Source organism: Sus scrofa, chromosome 13 (genome assembly GCF_000003025.6).
Source record: "Sus scrofa isolate TJ Tabasco breed Duroc chromosome 13, Sscrofa11.1, whole genome shotgun sequence".
Classification (NCBI taxonomy): Eukaryota; Metazoa; Chordata; class Mammalia; order Artiodactyla; family Suidae; genus Sus; species Sus scrofa.
The window spans coordinates 30,406,619-30,420,976 of record NC_010455.5 but is presented as its reverse complement, the minus strand read 5'-3'; the positions used below and the strand labels follow the sequence as shown (position 1 = coordinate 30,420,976).

Genomic DNA, 14,358 nt, shown 5'->3' with positions numbered 1-14,358 from the left:
AGTTCTGTGAAAAATGTCATGGGTAATTTGATAGGGATTGCGTTGAATCTGTAGATTGCTTTGGGTAGTATGGCCATTTTGACAATATTGATTTTTCCAATCCAGGAACATGGAATATCTTTCCATTTCTTTACATCTTCTTTGATTTCTTTGATTAAAGTTTTATAGTTCTCAGCATATAGGTTGAACAGGTAGTTTTGGAAACAGCACTTTTGGCCTGACAGGAGAGCTGACAAGCTTGTCCCATTGAGTTTGGGGTAGATGTCACCTTATGGATCTCTGTCCATGTTCCACTGATTCCCCTTTTTGCCAGTTGTTTTCTGGAGCTAGATGTACATCGAACAACTGACCCATTTTGCTTAGTGGCAGCAGTATTTGCACCACATGGTCTACTGGAGGAGGGATGGTCCCCCTTTTACAAGATCTTCATCCTTAGATGCACTATGGTTATAAGCACCATCGCTGCTGGAGCCAGAGTAGCCAGGTCAGAGGTGGGCTCCCCTCTTTATCCACTTAATGATTTGGGGTGAGCTACTCAGTCTTTATCTTCCCTTTTCACAAACGTAATGACTTAAAACAAGAGAAATGTATTCTCTTATAGTTCTTAGACCTGCTAGAACAAGGTCATGTTCCCTCCAAGGGTTCTTGAGGGGGTCTTCCTTGCCTCTTACAGCTTCTGATGGCTGGTAGCATTCCTTGGCTTGTGGCTCCATCTCACTTTGCTCCGTCTTTAATCTTGCCTTCTATTCTCTATGTCTTCTCCATGTGTCTCATGTAAGAAGACTTGTTGGATTTAGGGCCCACCAAGATAATCTAGGATGATCTCCCCAACTCAAAATTCATAACTTAATCAAATCTGCAAAGACACTTTTTCCAATATGGTTACATTTACAGGTCCCACGTATTAGGATATGTGCATGTTTGTTTGGGGGCTACTTTTCAACCTATTACAAGGTGCTAGAAAGTATATTTGATAAAATTATTTGTTGCAGGAAGCAAAGCAATCTCATTACTATGATATAGTGATGAAGAAAACTTGGTACTTGGAATTAAAGTATACACCTTAGTTTCCTTTTTTTTTTAAATTTTTTTAATATTGGCTGTTATATTTAGACCTTTCACATAAACTGTCTTGTTTGAGCACAGAATAGTGTGGTAGAAAGATAATTGGCTTGGATCTGATTCCTCTTATATAAGTCCTGTGGCCATGAAGAATTGTCTTAACTTTTCTGAGTTCTGTTTAATCTCTGTGGAATTAGAATATTTGCTCTGCCTCTCATTAGGCTGTTGGACGAGCCAGTGACATAGTGAGGCACTGTAACAGTTTCCCTGATTCATACAGAAAGCCAGATAATGAGAGTAGTGCAGCTATTTAGCATTACTCTTTATAATAATGTCCGGAAACTGAGGCTCGGGGCATCCTAAATGACTTGCCCAAGCCCACTCATCTGGTGAAGTGGAGGTGAGATCATGCTGTGTAGTTTCCCTTCTGGTTCATCTGTACTTTGCCTGTTGAGAATGGTATTGGGTGGCTTGCTGACTGGGATACCCACTGGTCAGCCAGGAGTTTGGGCACCCACACTTTGCTCTAGATATCAAAGTGTGTAAAACTCTGTCATCCTGCTGTATGTGAGAAGTGGGTGGGACTGAACAGTTGTGTATATGGTCCTTACCTGAGCACACACCTGGTCTGTGCTCTTCTTTCTTTCTCCCTATTCGGTCCTCGTCTGGCCTTTTTGTAAAGGCATTCTTCTTCAGTGCTCTACTGTCAGTTTTCTAGAGAGACCTGAGAAGGACTACAAAATGTTCTTCCTAACTTGCTTAAGGCCTCCAGGTTGAATTGGGTAGAAGGAGGCAGTCTGTACCCATTGATAGACACAGACCATATTACATGTTCAAGTACTTCTGTTCATCACAGCAAGTCTATTAAAAGTGTTTTTTCATCTCAAGGATGGAAATCTGTAGGTCTGGACTTGAAAGTAAGCCTCCTGCCTCCAACAACAAAAGTATCTCCTCTTCCTTATTACTCCACCTGGATTACCATTAGAGAATCATTAGTAGAGAGTGGGAAAACAAAGCACTGTGCTGAGTAACAGCCCAGCAGGTGATATGTGGTGGGAAGGGAGGTGAGAGAGTACCTCCTAAAAAGCAAAGAGGCTCTTTAACAGCTTTACAGAGGACTGGCCGTGATTCTTAGAATAATAAGACTACTGTAAGGTGTTCTCAACTCTCACGTACTCATCCTGTCCTCATGCAACCTCTACTTCTCTGTAAAAGCTCTTTTCTTCTGCTCTGTGCTGAGATTGTGTATCTCTTGTAGCTTTCCATCACACAGAAAATAAAGCCCATGTTCCTCCTTCTCGAAAGCCTTCTTACCCAGTTCTCTGTAGCCTTTCTGGCCGAATCCCCAACCCTGTTCTGTGTGCAGGATTCATCTGGCCCCATTTGCTTTGATTCATGTCAGCAAAACCAAGTGCAGACAACTTGGCTTTGTAACCTGGGCAGGTTTTAAATACATATATAAACTTTTGAGCTTGTTACTCCTCAGTGAAATGCTGGTGATCAATAGTAAGTTGATAGAGTTATCTCAGAGGGAATGGCAAGTATGAACATATTACATGTAAGTGAGTAACGGGAGCAATGTTCATACTATGTTTCGATTATGTAACTCAGGCTAAGCTATGTGCTTGGGAAAGTCTGCTCTTACCCTATTTCTAATTGTCCTCCTTCACTTTATTCACACATTATCCAAAAACCCAAGTCATTCACAAGTTGGTCTTGATTAACTGGAAGGTATTGGTTTCTTTTACTTGCTTCATCCATAATTTCCCTTGATTTGCCTGCCACCCTTTTATGTGTTTTTACCCTTTGTATGGCTAATACTGTACCTGACCTTTGTTTCTTTTATGTCTGTGTCATCCCCTCTGTGGATAGAGTCTCCAGCACTGCCTGTATCTGCCTTAGCTTGTGGCACAGGCACCCACATGCTCACTTGGTGTAAGAATAGTGGTAGTGTCACTCCAGCACTGGCTCTTGCTTTCTCTGAGGCGGTTTGACCAAGTTGTCCTGCAGCATTTGGGCCTCTGAGGCTCTTCTGCTGCACTTTTGCCTGATTGCATTCTATAGCACAAAGAGTCCCCCAAAGACAATGAGCCACCTCTCTTCCTGACTCTTGTGTCCCAGAGGGTTTCTCTTCATTGATACCTTGTAATGTAAGGCTCCTCTCTTTGAGTCCTGGGTCAGGGAACAGACACTGAAAATAGATGATGTGAGACTTGACACTTGGTGTTTTTCTTATCTCCAGTACTGTTCTGTATATTTTAATTGCTCGTTAGCTGTCTGGTAGTCCCATATCCCAAATTTCCCAAGCTTGAACCTCAAGCATTCTTGTTTCCAGCTGCCTCGATATGATGCCCAAAAGTCTATTCAGTTTTATACAATTGACCTTACATAAATGCTAAAGTCCCTAGTGAAAAAGTAAAGGAAAAAAATGCATAAGTTCTCCCGCCTTATTCTGTAGAGAGTATAGTTTGCCCTACTATACATAGCTTCACCTTGGTTTGTGCCCATTTAACTATTCCTTCTTCTTTTTTTTTTTTTTTAGGGCCACACCTGCGGCATATGGAAGTTCCTGGGCTAGGGGTTGAATTGGAGCTGCTGCTGATGCCTACGACGTAGCTACAACAATACCAGGTCTTTAACCCACTGAGTCACAATAGGAACTCCCCGTTAAACTCATTAAATTATTCTCCTTCATTTGTAACTCTTTAAAACTAAGCCTAGCAGCCAAACCAATAAGTTCAAGAACACCATCATATCTAAGGCAGGATTGGCTAACTGCAACCATATCTGGCCTATCTCCTGTTTTTTTTGTTGTTTGTCTTTTTGCCATTTCTTGAGCCGTTCCCGTGGCATATGGAGGTTCCCAGGCTAGGGGTCTAATCCGAGCTGTAGCCACCAGCCTACGCCAGAGCCACAGCAACGCAGGATCCGAGCCGCGTCTGCAGCCTACACCACAACTCGTGGCAATGCTGGATCCTTAACCCACTGAGCAAGGCCAGGGATCGAACCCGCAACCTCATGGTTCCTAGTCGGATTCGTTAACCACTGAGCCACGATGGGAACTCCTATCTCCTGTTTTTGTAGGGGCCACAGGCTAAGAATGGGTTTTTGGGTTTTTTTTTTTTGGTTTGTTTTGTTTTGTTTTCTTTTGCTTTGACTGCATCCGCAGCATGCAGAAGTTCTAGGAATCGAACCTGTGCCATAGCTGTAACCAGAGCCACAGCAGTGACCATCTGAACCATGAGGGAACTCCAAGAATAGTTTTTATGGTTTAAATGGTTGGGGAAAATTCAGAAGCACATGAAAATTATGTGAAATTCACATTTCAGAGCTCCTAAGTAAAGATTTATTGGGACACAGCCACACCTATTATATTTCCTCTGACTGCTTTCATGTTACAGTGGCAAAGTTGAATAGTTGTGCCAGAGACCATATAGTCTGCAAAGTCCAAATATTTACTATCTGGCTCTTTACAGAAAAGGTTTGCTGAACATTCTAAGTACTCAGTGTGAAACTGAACTCAGGAGGTATTCTACTGTTTTTGTGTCTAGCATCTCTCATCACTCATTTCAAAGCAGTGGGAAGAGATGAAGGATTTATCAGTCTCCCATGTGTCAGCCCTCCTATCCCCTTCACCTCTCCCCGTGGTTTTCCAGGGCCAGTTTCATTGTGAGAGTTTTGTGTGAACAGGATTTGAGAATTCCAGTTAGAATTCCCCCCTCCCCTTTTTTTAGGGCCACACCTTTGTCATATGGAAGTTTCTAGGCTAGGGGTCAAGTCAGAGCTGCAGCTGCCAGCCTACACCACAGCCACAGCAACACTGGATCCTTAGCCCACTGAGTAAGGCCAGAAATTGAACCCGCATCCTCATGCATATTAGTTGGGTTCTTAACCTTCTGAGCTACGACAGGAACTCCTAGAATCCTATTTTATTTTATTTTTTTGTTTTTTTGCCCTTTTTATTTTATTTTAATTTATCTATCTATCTTTCTAGTGCCGCACAGTAACATATGGAGGTTCCCAGACTAGGGGGCGAATCGGAGTTGTAGCCACTGGCCTATATGCCACAGCCTCGGTAATGCCAGATCTGAGCTGTGTCTTTGACGTACACCACAGCTCGCAGCAACACTGGATACTTAACCCACTGAGTGAGGCCAGGGATCGAACCTGCGTCCTCATGGATACTAGTCAGGTTTGTTAACCACTGAGCCATGATGGGAACTCTTAAATCTCTTTTTAATGGTGATTTCACAGTAGCGGCCAGTAACCTTTCAGCACATCTTCCCACATAGCTTGTGTGTGAATCCCAGTCTAGACTGCTCCAGTCCTTGGACTGTGCACTGACTTACTGTTAAAGTCCTCTCCATTCCCTGTGGTCATTGCTTGGTATTCTCTGTCCTCAGGAAGATATTTTGACAACCCATTATTTTCCCAAACTAAACAGAATGAATGCTTTCTTTTAGGATGCTTTTTTGGTAATTGCTTCTTCCAGCTAGCTGCCTATACCAGGGTCTAGGGTGGTCATTCCTTCCACAGACCTGCCTCATTTATGCTCTGTCCACCACCTCCCCACTAAATTATAAGCTGAACAGGAGTTTCCTTTCGTGGCGCAGTGGTTAACGAATCCGACTAGGAACCATGAGGTTGCGGGTTCGATCCCTGCCCTTGCTCAGTGGGTTAACGATCTGGCGTTGCCGTGAGCTGTGGTGTAGGTTGCAGATGCGGCTCGGATCTCATGTTGCTGTGGCTCTGGTGTAGGCTGGCGGCTACAGCTCCGATTTGACCCCTAGCCTGGGAACCTCCATATTGCCGCGGGAGCGGCCCAAGAAATGGCAAGAAGACAAAAAAAAAAAAAAAAAACTGAACAAAGAGATTAGTACAGACTATTGCTCTGTTGGCACTTCAGATCCTTTGAAGTGTTAGATATTTGTCTTTATTAGCAGTCTCAGGCAGTGAGTTGATTCCTTTCTTCCTGGTACACTTACCTTAGTACTGTAAATATCCCTCCACAGGTCAGATACCAGGCCCAGGTTCTATGATGCCTGGGCAGCCCATGCCAGGCCGCATGATTCCAACCGTTGCAGCCAGTATCCACCCCCCTGGGGGTGGCCCTGCCCCTCCTGGTATGCCTCCAATCCCGGGAAACATCTTGGGACCGAGAGTGCCCCTCACTGCACCTAACGGCATGTGTGAGTAGCAAGGTGGGGTCTGGCGGGGGTGGGCGTGAGGTGCATTACTTTCTGGGTCTGTCAGGGAGGGTAAATGAAGGTGGGCTTCTGTTCTCTCGAGTTTGACAGGTTTATGGACACTGTGACCTGTGACAGTGGATTCCAAAAGACTGGTTTTTGTTCAGTGTTCTTCACGCACTGATTGGCAGGTACCCAGGAGATGACTGCAAAGTGCTCCCACTCAGTTGGGCACCATAGCCTTTGTGGCATGCACTTTTGACACCAAGGTCTGTGGGGAGGCCAGAGACACACCTCAGCCATGCCTGTTTCAGCCTGTCTAATTTAAATCTTGGTGGACATACAGAGCTACTGGTAGTTTTTTTCCCTACAGGAGCTTTTTATGGATATAAAGTTTAAAAGTGGTGCAAAGAAAAAAATAGAACTGGAACAAGAGTGACAAATAAGTTTTTGTGGCCACTCTGAGATACTGGTAGTGGCCACTTAGACTGAGGAGGGAGTATTCAGGGGGCTGTTTTGAGAGGGAATTTGAGGTCATAGCAGGCTCAGTGGATAAGAACCAATGCTGCTGAACAATGCCAGTGTGCCAGTGTATGTGAAGCCAGGTCATTGCTGCCGTGCAGCCCATGCTCTATGCCAACTGTGGCCTCCAGAGAATTGCTTCAGAGTCTGGCTTGCCCTTTATTCCTGTAGACCAGTAGTAATGATCCAAAAATACAGCCGATACTGGCTAGGAACCCCAACCACATCTGTGATCTCAGGCCCATTAGAAGTTATGTATGTGACAAGGAGTTAGCTCCTGTTCACAGTACAAAGAGCTAGGACACATAGGAATTCCTGGCTTCCAGAAGCTTTAGTTGGGAATATAGGAAATGAACAAGTGGACGTACAGGAACTATGGTGTGTAGGATTTGCCAAAAGTTACCTGAGGCTATGAAGTGACAGGCGTGCACTGTATAGTTCTCTGGGAGACGTCCCAGGGCCTGGAGGCATTTTCTGTCAACAAAGGTACATCTTCTCACTGGACCCCTAGGGGAGAGGACAAAGTAGGTGCACAGAAGAAAGACTACAGTTGAGCTGGGTGAATATAGGATCACAATAGAAAAAATGATCTCTGTTGAGGCAGTGGTCACAGGGTATCTAATGGGTACCCTTGGCAGGAAAAGCTTTGCCTGTCGCCTTACAGGCACTATACAAATGTGCTGGCAACCAGGAAAGTTGACCAATTTGCCATCCCTGTTGCAGAGATAATGTCGTTGATCTTTGCCACTATCATGTCCTACTGATAACCTATGATTTGTGTGTGGGATTCTACCCTAAAGGGCCCTCAGTTGAGCACCCTTGAGAATGTATAAGGTTTTGGGTGCTTCCCACCGCTTCCTGCCACAAATCAATGTTTTTGGGATTCTGAGATACTGTCTTGAATCCAGGGCACTGGACAGGCCTCATCAGCCCAGTTGCTTCTCCTGTTCAGGCTTTCGTTTTCTCCACTGAAAGATGACACAAGGTTAGATTGGTGGGCTTCAGGATTCTCTGAGGAGCCTTAGCAGTTTGATGGAAACCTTCTAGAGTAGGGAAGTTTGGGTAAATTAGTAAGCAAGTCTGCACTTGAATTATTTATTCCATATGTTGTCATTTCTGGCAAAATCTAGAAGTTTAAAAAACCCTGGATTGAATTATCTCTCAGGGTTCCTTTGTACACTAAAGCTGCTAAAGTTGAAATAGGGAAGAGCCCCAGACACTCATACTAATTGTTCCCTTCAGGACCTGACCTAGTTGTGGCCAAAAATCCAAGGACTGAAGTTCAGGAGTTGCAGGGCCTCCCAGGACTTGTCCACCTTGTCAGCAGCTGCCTCAAATGAAGCTCTCTGGCCCTGGTGGAGATAGTTAATCAGAAAGAAGTTTCTGATAATCTGTTTGTGCCCAGATAGACAAGGTGCTATGAGAGGAAAGCAAAAACACAGAACTTAGGAAGGAGCTTATCATTTAACTGAAGAAATAAAATTAGCAGAGAGAACCGTTAAAATACAATAAAGTCCAAATATAATTAAGTTCTGAGAAGGTCTGGAGTGTTTCTTGGAAGAGGTGGGCCTTGAAGGAGAGTGGAGCAGATTCAGACACCTCCCATTTCCCAACTACTTGGACCAGGGGCAGTAACACAAGCGGTGACCTTAAGGTTCAGATGGCCCTGCCCCACATAGACCACAGTGGCAGCAGTGCCACACAGGCCTTAAAGAAACTTCCTCCTCATGTCATCTTTCTTTGAATGGCTCTTCTCCAGGCCCCTTGTATTTCTGGCAATGACAAGTCACTCTTGGATGTGTTTACAGATCCCCCTCCGCCTCAGCAGCAGCAGCAGCAGCAGCAGCCACCGCCACCACCTGCAGATGGAGTCCCTCCACCTCCTGCTTCAGGCCCACCGGCCTCAGCTGCACCCTAGCCTGAATGATGTAGGGAACATCCACGCTCAGCACCACCAGCTGGAGTGGGGATAACAGGATTTGTGTTCCTCAGCTTCCTTGGGTTTCTTTCAGGATTTTTCTTCTCAAAGCCCCCAAGCACGCATCCCATATCTCCTCATTTCTCTTGCTACCCCGCTCCATGTTCTGACACCTCTTGTGTTAGGTCCTCCACCAGCTCTCATGGGGAAGTCTGTGGTGACAGTGTACCCTGGTCATCCTAATAATAACCAGCGTCTCCCTGTCCTGGTGTGGGGTATGCTGACAGTTTATCCGCGGGTCCTGTTAACATTAGTAGTCTTACGTCTGTACCATTTTTGCTCTGCTGCAGTTTGTTTTGTTTTGTCTTATGCCTCTATGGATAATGCTTTATAATCATTACTTTTTACTTTTTTTTTTTTTTTTTTTTTTTTTGCTTTAAAGGAGAATATCCTAAGTTAATAGGAACCAAAAATTGGTGATGGGCAGAGGGGATAGCCAGAGGGGACAAACCTTAAGGCATTATAAGTGACCTTATTTCTGCTTATCTGAGCTAAGAATGGTGCTGATGGTGAAGTTTCACAAGACTTTTACCACACATGGAAGCACCAAAATTAAGAGATGGGGAAAGGGACCCCACTGATTTTTATCCCTCGTGAGGACTGTGAGAGCCTCCAGCCTGCCTTCCTGGTGGAACATCCCCCTTTAGGAGAGCACAAGTATTAGAACAGGTTCACTCCTTCCCCAGGCCCACTGGTTCTGGTTTTCTATGCAGATGGTTTGTCGGATTAGGGGTGGGTATTTTGTTTTTCTGAGGGCAGTGTGAGCTTTGAGGGCTGTGATTTGGGGAGGCATTGCTTAGTTCCCTAGACTACCCAGGAAAGTTTTGGAGTCTAGGGAAGTGGCCACCCAGTGAATCTCAGCCCCCTATTCACTGCTTTGTATGCATTCTTTTTTTCTTCCTCTTTAAAAACAAAACCTTTAAAAAGAAAAAATAATAAGTAAGTAGGTAGTACTGATAAACATTTTAGCTCATGGAACTTGGTTAGGATGGCTGGGGGTACAAGTCCCCAAACTACCTCTTGCAGTAGCCAGGGTGAGTGGGATTTAGTGAAGCGGTACTTTAGGTTTGGGGTGGATTGGAAAAGTGGGACAGGATCAGCAGCCTCATACCCTCTCCCTTCCCTGTCTGAGATCTCACATTCCCTCTATCATAGGGTTGTCAAGGAGATGCTGTGGGTACCAAGGAACTCACTTGGCAATCAGAGCATCATGCTTTCAGGGTGGGGTGCTCAGGCCGGGAGAGTAGAATGCCATTCCAGTGGAGGAGCCACAAAAATGCCTTAATATGAGCCCATTTCTGCCCCTGCTGATGAGTGACTTGAGGGTTCTTGGTTTTCTTTTCTTGTCCTCCTTCCCTCCCCTCTATCCTTCCATGGGTGGGGAAGGGGTGTTTTTGGTAGAGCTTGATTTCAGAAGCACCTGGCCTCTTTACATTCTCAAGTGGCAGTTTCATTTACAATGCAAAGTGAAACATCTTTTGGATATCTTTTCTATGTATTCTATATAGCTTTACATATGTGAAGGTATGGGGAGGTGTTTTAAAACATAACTTTTTTCCTTGATATCAGAAAGAAAAATAAAATTAAACCACAATTAAGATTTGCCTTTCAAACCCTCAGGTGTTACCTCTAACCAGGTGGCCCTGGTCACCATCAGAGGACTGGAACCAAGGAGCCCTTGTTCCTTTTGTGTGTTTATTCTGGACTATTGGAGTGGAAATGAGCTTGTTCCTACTGGAGTTTAATTCCAATGCTTTTGACTCCACAAAGACCCCAGTGCCTTTCGACAATGGCCAGGGTTTCCCCTATTTTCCCACCATTCTTTCCCAAAGGAAACTCATTCCAAATACTTACCTTTTCCACTGAGGTCTTTGAAGGAAAATGGAATTCTGGTTCATACTGTGGTCTGTTGTAACCTCAGGTCTTTAATGTGATCACTTTCAAATTTAAAAGATCCAGGTGGAAGTATTTTTACTATGCTAGTAATAATTCTACAAAATACCTGAATTCTTAATACTGTTATGTTTCGGTATAAGTGGTGACTTTCTTTTCATGTTATTTGATCTGGTTTCATTCCTGTAATACAGCCACCTGATTTTGTGCAGGGGGGAATAATATGTGGTTTTTGTACAAATATGTTTCACTGTGTTATTTTGGAAAAGTGAAGGGAGGGAGTTTGGGAAGATTGGAGGAAATTAAGAAGACCTAATCTCCCTCCTTTCAGTGAATAAATGGACCATCATTTCTGGATTCTAGTCCTATTCTCTGCATTCATATACCAGATTCTTCATCTGTCTATGAGGAACCGCACCTGGTCTTTTAATGTCCATTAAAAGCCCAGTGGTCAGTTAAAGCCCAGTGGCTCTGGGTTTCCTGACTAACCACCTTCTCACCTAGGTATGGTTGCATGTGCCTTGCCCACTGTTGATTTCCATGGTCAGAGTGAAATCATTTCTCCAGGAAGGATGGCCAACATCCTGGCATCTCCAAGAGAGGAATAGTTTGGTTTGGTGCACTAGAGAATATTTGTAAGGTTGCAGTTTAGACAGCCCCGAGCTAGATGCAGGCGATGAGGACAGGTGATTCTGTTAATGGACAGCCTTTGAGCACCCACAGCTGCAGGCCCTGTGCAGAAAATAGAACCCAGTGCTTTCAAGATGCTTATGAACGCAGTGAAGCAAAGAAGCAGATTCTGTGTCTGCCAGGAGGTGAACACTTTGCTCTTCATGGAAGTGTCAGCTGATTGTGCTTTGCTTTCTGGCCTGTTCAACTCTACCGTGTCATAAAGAGTGTTAGAGTCAGATGGACCTCACAGGATTCCTACACTTCTTTCATGGTGATGAAGAAAGTTAATCCTTGATCCACGCTAACCAAAGACTGGTTAAAAACTTAAGTGTGAATTATTTTTAGAGCATCCCAAGACATATACAATTAACCAGTTTTCCACAGGTTCCTCGGATCCTCCCTGTGGAATAAGTCCTACAAATGTGATTTAAAAGTTTTCCAGAGTTCCTTTGTGGCGCAGCAGGTTAAGAATCCAGCGTTGTCACTGTAGCAACTCAGGTTCAATCCCTGGCCCAATAACTTTGACATGTCATAAGCACGACCAGCAAACAAACAAAATGGGGTCCTGTCGTGGCTCAGTGGTAACTAACTCAGCTAGTATCCATGAGGATGGGAGTTTGATTCCTGGCTTCACTCAGTGGGTAAGGATCCAGTGTTGCCATGAACTGCTGTGGGTGGCAGATGCAGCTCAGGTCTGGCTTTGCTGTGGCTGTGATGTAGGCCTCAGCTGCAGCTCCAGTTTGACCCCTGGCCTGGGAGTTTCCAAAGGACACAGGTGTGGCCCTAAAAAAACACACAAAATAAAATAGCAACTTCATTGCAGATTGGGATCACTTGCAAGTTTGTAGCTCTACCCTCAGAGCTTCTGATTCAGCTGCTCTGGGGTGAGCTCTGAAATTTTTCCTTTCAAACAGATTCCCAGGAAATCCCAATGCAGCTAGTCATGGGACCACCCTTTGAGAACTAATGGTTAAGATGGTTGATGGTAGAGCAAGATCTCTGCGGTTGTAACAGTTCATTCTATGAGCCCATCAGTCTAATCAATATTTTGAGAGCCTACTGTGTTCCAGGCACTTAGAAAGAACTTGGATGCAGTGAAATCATAATTATGACTGAGTGTCCCTGCACTCCTCACTGCTTATATGTTTGTAGAACGGGGGATACCAGAGCTAAAATAATGTATATTGTGGCAAGTGCTAATGAAGAAAACTCTCATGGTACCCCAGCTGAAGAGAGCATTGTCTGGTCCCCTGTCTTCTTGCTCCTGGCCTGCCCTGCAAACTGGAGCTGTCTTTATTCCTTTCTGCAACAGTGGCCTTTCCAGGCCCTTCCAAACTCATGAGGAGCAGCCAGGTAATTGCTTTCTGGCCACCACTTAGACCACCACCCACACATAAGTATAGCCTTTGTAGATGTGAGCAAAATCACCACACCTTAATATGTATAGTGACCATCACTGTCAAACAGTTGACACAAAGGAAGACACCTCCCACTCTCATTCCTCTGTAGCCTCCAACCTAAGATTCCCTCACTGTCAGATTGTCCCAAAAGGGCTTAGGAAACAGGGCTCTGGTTTCTTTTGGTGGGTTTGGCCCTGACACTGATGAATTTCTCATGGCCATCCAAATTCACTGTGGCATTCCTTATTCCAGTCTGCATACTCTGCAGTAGCTTCAAGGTTCCCAGGAAGCATTTAGCGAGGTTACCTCCTGAGGCAGCAGAACTTCTGCAGACAAGCCTGGTTGCTCCACATCTGAGGCTGTCGGATATGCTGTGTGGCTTTCTCCCAGCTAACTTGGCTTTGAGGTAAGGAAATTCAAGGACTTTTCCAATTATACAGCAGACCTACTCCCCAAAGAGAGACCACCTCCAGATTGTAATGTCTTTTTTTTCAGATTAGAGCACTTGTGCAAGTTGAGAATCCAGTTTCCTATAGTGAGGAGATAGTGGTCCCCACAAAGAACTCAGCCCCCTGCCCCTTGGCTCTTCCCTTCTTCCTAGCAATGGTGCAGAAAGGACCATTCCTAGCAGCCTATCACCAGAAACATCACAGAGCTGATTACCCTGCAGCTCAGAACCAGGTGTCTGCCCAGCACATTGGCAGAAAAAAGGCCATGCTAGATGTCCCTTTGTCACTGATACAGGACTTGAGTCTGGACTTAATGCTATTTTGTACCCTGTTAAGAGAATGTGTAGTATTGGAGTTCCTGTTGTGGCGCAGCGGAAACAAATCCCACTAGGAACTGTGAGGTTGTGGGTTCAATCCCTGGCCTTGCTCAGTGGGTTAAGGATCTGGCATTGCCATGAGCTGTGGTGTAGGTTGCAGAGACGGCTTGGATCCTGTGTTGTTGTGGCTGTGGTATTGGCCTGCAGCTGCATCTCTGATTCAACCCCTAGCCTTGGAAATGCCATATGCCACAGGTGCAGCCCTAAAAAAAAAAGTGAAAAGCTCCATATTAAAATGAAAGAATTTGAAATTAAGATCTTAGTTCAAGTCCTACCCTTACTACTTCATTAGCACAATCTCAGTTTCCATTTGCAGTGTGTAAAATGACCAGTAATATATTAATAGTGTGGTTGTGAAGAATAAGACAGATTAGAGCACTAGGAAAACTAAAAACTCAGAAAACTGTTAATGGTTACTACTGAGGACTTAAACCCAAGAACTGTGCTACTTTCCTGTTGAGACTGTAAAGTATCCCCCCAGCCACGGCAACAGGAGCAGCTATACCCTGCTACAGCAGTCCCCTGGCTTTCCCAGGGGCTTTCTCTGCAAACGGTGGCAGGCTGCAGCCATGTAGTGGGCCTGATGCCTTCCTTGGTACTGCCAAACCCAGTGGGAACTTCAGAGGCATGCAGAAGCCATTGCGTCAAAGCATCACTGATGCCCACATGCAGGAGATTTGAATGTAGGGACGTAAGCATAAGCTCCAGATAGAGGTCAATGTCCTTTTCTTTCTCCAGTTCCTATATCCTCTGTCTCCTCTTCTTGAGCCTACCCAGCCCTAGTACCCAGGAAAAAAATAACACATTCATTTAACACTC

General features: G+C 44.8%; 1 protein-coding gene across 1 annotated transcript in view; it reads left to right on the top strand.

Moving 5' to 3' along the window:
* Positions 1 to 10,998, top strand: part of SMARCC1 (SWI/SNF related, matrix associated, actin dependent regulator of chromatin subfamily c member 1) — a 166,292-nt gene extending 155,294 nt beyond the window's left edge. The window contains 2 exon segments of the mRNA XM_021068731.1: positions 6,075 to 6,251; positions 8,579 to 10,998. Of these exon segments, the coding sequence (XP_020924390.1) occupies positions 6,075 to 6,251; positions 8,579 to 8,688 (287 nt within the window). The 3' untranslated portion in view covers positions 8,689 to 10,998.